Source organism: Phaethon lepturus, unplaced genomic scaffold (assembly GCF_000687285.1).
Source record: "Phaethon lepturus isolate BGI_N335 unplaced genomic scaffold, ASM68728v1 C13945634, whole genome shotgun sequence".
Taxonomy (NCBI): Eukaryota; Metazoa; Chordata; class Aves; order Phaethontiformes; family Phaethontidae; genus Phaethon; species Phaethon lepturus.
The window spans coordinates 1-3,963 of record NW_010575998.1 but is presented as its reverse complement, the minus strand read 5'-3'; the positions used below and the strand labels follow the sequence as shown (position 1 = coordinate 3,963).

General features: G+C 41.5%; 1 protein-coding gene across 1 annotated transcript; it reads left to right on the top strand.

Annotated features, from left to right (window-relative positions):
• Positions 1-1,150: 1,150 nt before the first annotated feature.
• MRPL20 (mitochondrial ribosomal protein L20) lies at positions 1,151-3,388 on the top strand (the record flags this gene model as incomplete). Its single annotated transcript, XM_010295631.1, has 3 exons — positions 1,151-1,261; positions 1,567-1,644; positions 3,215-3,388. Coding segments are annotated over 3 exons (363 nt in total), but the record flags the coding sequence as incomplete, so codon positions are not given.
• Positions 3,389-3,963: the final 575 nt, after the last annotated feature.

Sequence of the window (3,963 nt, the reverse complement as noted above, 5' to 3'; positions counted from 1 at the left end):
TGTCGTCTTGTTCGGGTGTCCGCAAGCCCTTCCCCAGCAGAGGGAAGTCAGGCAGTGAGCAATCTAATGGCGCTTCTTCCTAGAAACGTCGAGGGCCCGTGAAGTTGACTTAGGTCAATTTAGCAATTTCTGTGTATGTAAATTTGTCTGTATTTGATTAAGGCCGGAGGCCATAAACGCGTCTGGTATTTGTGCCGTAACACAGCACATGTGTGCATGTGGATGGGTATGAATAAAAGTGAGAACCCTGTGGCAGAAGGAGTACAAGCGCTACAGGCAGAGCAGTCTAAATACAGCACGTTGTAGACTGGTGTTGGTTGTGTTTTTGGGGGGTTGGTCGGTCTGGGTTTTTTAACTGGCTAAAGGAGCAGGGGAAAAAAAAAAAGATTTTAACTTTGCTCTTCAAGTGCATTTTAGAAGGCGAAAGTGACTGCTTCACAACATGATTTCAACTGAAGTTCAAGCTATTGTGCCCGGGCTCGGGAATAACCTTTTTCAAGGATAGATTGTTAGCATTCTGGGAGGTACTATGTCTTGCTGTAGTATGCAGACGGAAAATGTTGACTTAAGTGACAGTATCTTGCTCTTGTAGTGCCTAAAGCTGCCCACAGTACCAGTAGTATTTATTTCTCCCGACTGTGAAGCACTGGCTACTTCTTACATCATGTTAGATGGATGTCAGTGGTAGCTCCAGTAAACTTACATTATGCTTTCTGTTTGGGCAACTGCAATGTTATTGACATATCAGAGGCTCCTGTCCCATCCCTGGTTTTGTACTGACAAAACTGAGAGGGCAGCTCAGGAATGAGAATAAATGCGTGAGTTTAGGGGTTGGCTGGAAGCACTGAAGATGATTTTGTGGTTGTGTTCCCTCTGGAACCCCAGCCTAAAATGAGGTCTGGTTTTGGCTCCCTCCTGCTGGACTGAATTTTTTCAGCCTGCTCCAACTTTTCAGTTTCAGGTTTCCCATGCTATAAAAAAATGAAAGAATATTTTCATTATATGCCAACTGAAGGCTTAGCTCATGTTTGTGAAGTATTTTGTGATCCTTGTTATGAAGAGTTGTGAAATGCAAATGAGCATATATTAGTATTACTGAAGGGTTTAACAGCCTTAAAGATAACTGAAGAACATCTTGGTTTTGTTTCAGCATTTTCGTGGAAGGAAGAACCGCTGCTATAAGCTGGCTGTACGAAGTGTTCGGAGAGCGTTTGTGAAGTCTACAAAGGCCAGAAGAGAGAAGAAGAGATTCCTAAAAGCGGTAAAGAGCAAAATGTTAGGTGTAAACGTTAAAATGGGAGAAGAGCAGAACTGAAATAGCCATTTTCCTTACTGGGTGGTTCCCTCAAAATGTTTAACCAGTGGGTGAAAAATATGAGTTTAAAGTAAGCATAGTCCCTCTGGTCTGAAATAGCTCACATTCTGAAGTTCATACATGTATATGTTGCACTGAGAGACTGTTAGGTCTGAAAATGTTATATTTACTAAGTTTAAGCAGATCGGCATGACAAAAGGTTTACTTTTAAAATATCTTATCATGCAAAATGTTAATTTTTACACTTTTAGCTCTGGATCACTAGGATTGAAGCAGCTTCTCTTGAACATGGTTTGAAATACCCAGCTTTCATAAGCAATCTGCTTAAGGTAAGGATGATGCTTGAGGAATAATTACTTTGAAACAAAAAAATGGAGAAAATGTCTGATAGAGGTCTTCTGAAGTGCCAGGCAAATTAATTTCTTAAAACTCTGAAATCTTTCAAGTAGATGTAGTCTGACAAAACATATCAAGGGGTTGTTGGTTACTGACTAAGAACGCAACTGCAAGGTATTGAAGCTGCAGCCTCCACTTGCCAGTCTTCCAAGAATAATGGTGGGGACTTCCAAACTGGAGCCTGAGCAGGCAATAGTGGCATAGGGCATGATGGAGGGATTGAAAAGCTCCTTCTGTCAGACTGAACTTCTGCCAACACTGTCCTGCTTCTTAGTTCTAGTGATGAAAGGCCTTCTGCTTATGAAAGGAGTTTTGTTCACTTCAGGAACTGAGTTCCACCCTAAACCTGTTTCTCTTCCTTATATGCAGAATTCCCTTTTATCCTGGTGAATATTGTTGCTCTACACCTTGTTCTGTCCCCAAAACTTTTACTTCAAGAACAAGACTTGTAAAATGCTTTTACACTTGTTGCTACTGCAGGCATTAATTGACAGCTGCCTTTACTTCAACACATTTGAAAATACAAATCTTGGATTAGCAAAACCAACACTAAGAACTCTCCACTCTTTTCACTATTAGCTTTGTGTTTTGGAGAGCATGGACAATGCAGACAGTTGATGCCATTGTTCCTTGTTCTTAAACATGCTGGGGAATTGGTTTTAATTTATTGATAATGCAGCTGTAAAATTAAAACTTGTTTCTCTTGGCTGTGATCATCATAAAAGGGTAGTGGTTTTGCTTCTTAAAGTGGAACTATATATAAATTTATAGCATACTTCAAAACATTTTATCTATGTTTCAAATAAATAGATAACTTTCTAAGTTTTCTGACGTTTCCTGTAAAGTAATACAGTTTCTGAAATCTAAACACTTGTTCTCCTGGTTACTCTTGTCATACTGTAACCAAAAGAATCAAACGCTGCCTAAAAGCTAAGTAATTTTTCTTTTTTTTCTTTCCCCGCAAGATGCCTGTCCCTTTGATTCTTGTCTCAGAGCAATGTATTTTTGTAATGTTTTCTCTTAAAAGATCCAAAAGAAGCAACCTGTTTCATATAATACCTCCCTCCTGGAATATGCAGTTAACTGTGCAGTATCTAGCGTTGCTAAGAGTATTTCATCCTGCAGTCTTTCTTTCTCTACTCCAGGACACATTTTAAGATACCAAGCAACTTCTAGCGCAATAAGTAAAGCTGAATATGTCTAAGAAGTGAGACAAATGCCATGGATTAATTTGTAATACGTGGCCTTCCATGAAATAAGACATTATTCTTCCGTTTTTGGTTTCTACCAGACTTTGAGAAAGTCAGTAAACAAATTTTATACAGTGGCTTAATGAGACATCCATGGCCAAGTAGTCATGTCTGACAGTTCTCTGACTAATAGTTCCAAAATTGTACAACACAGAAAAACATAATTTGCCTTAAGACCTCAGCTAACCATTAAGCATTGTAGTGTTGTTCCTAAAAATTACAGTACTCAACCAACAGTTTTTCTTGCATTTAGTCCCAAGTGGAGCTGAATAGGAAAATGATTGCCGATTTGGCTATTTACGAGCCGAAGACGTTCAAGTCCCTAGCTGCCTTAGCCCAGCGGAGGAGACAAGAAGGCTTCCTTGCTGCCCTGGGAGATGGAAAAGAACCAGAAGGGATATTTTCACGTATTGTACACCACTATTGATATTAAAAAAAAGTCTGAAGATACACGTTATAAACGGGAACTTACATTGCAAATTAAACTTGCACAATGACTGCTGTTAAGATCGTAGCTGTGGACCAAAATCCTCTAAGGATGGTTCCAGCAGGAGGGTGGTGTGGTGGGTCTGGGTGCGAAGCTTGCACCTTGGTGACTTTCTCTGCTGTATTATTGTCACTGAAACACATTGAGACAGAAACCGCAATTTGAAGTTAGCAGTGCGAAGTCAGGCCTGTAGAATTTCCGATGTTAACAGCATATATAGCATGCATACGCTTCCTGTTCTGTTAAGGGCTTTAATAAAGTGGGGTGGGTTTGGTGGGGGTTTTTTTTGTAACTTCTACTGGAATAACGATGTGAGTCGTGACTTCTGGCACTGCATGGGGAAAAACCCAGCCCGGGGGTGGATCTCGGCACTCCCAGCATGTACCCCAGCAGCAGCCCGGCTTTGGGACAGGCCTAGGACCTGTCTGGGGAGAGCCGCCCCGCCGCCGGGCCCGGGAAGAGCGCAGCGCGGCTCTCGCCGACCCGGGCCCCGCAGAGCAACGGCACGGCTGAGG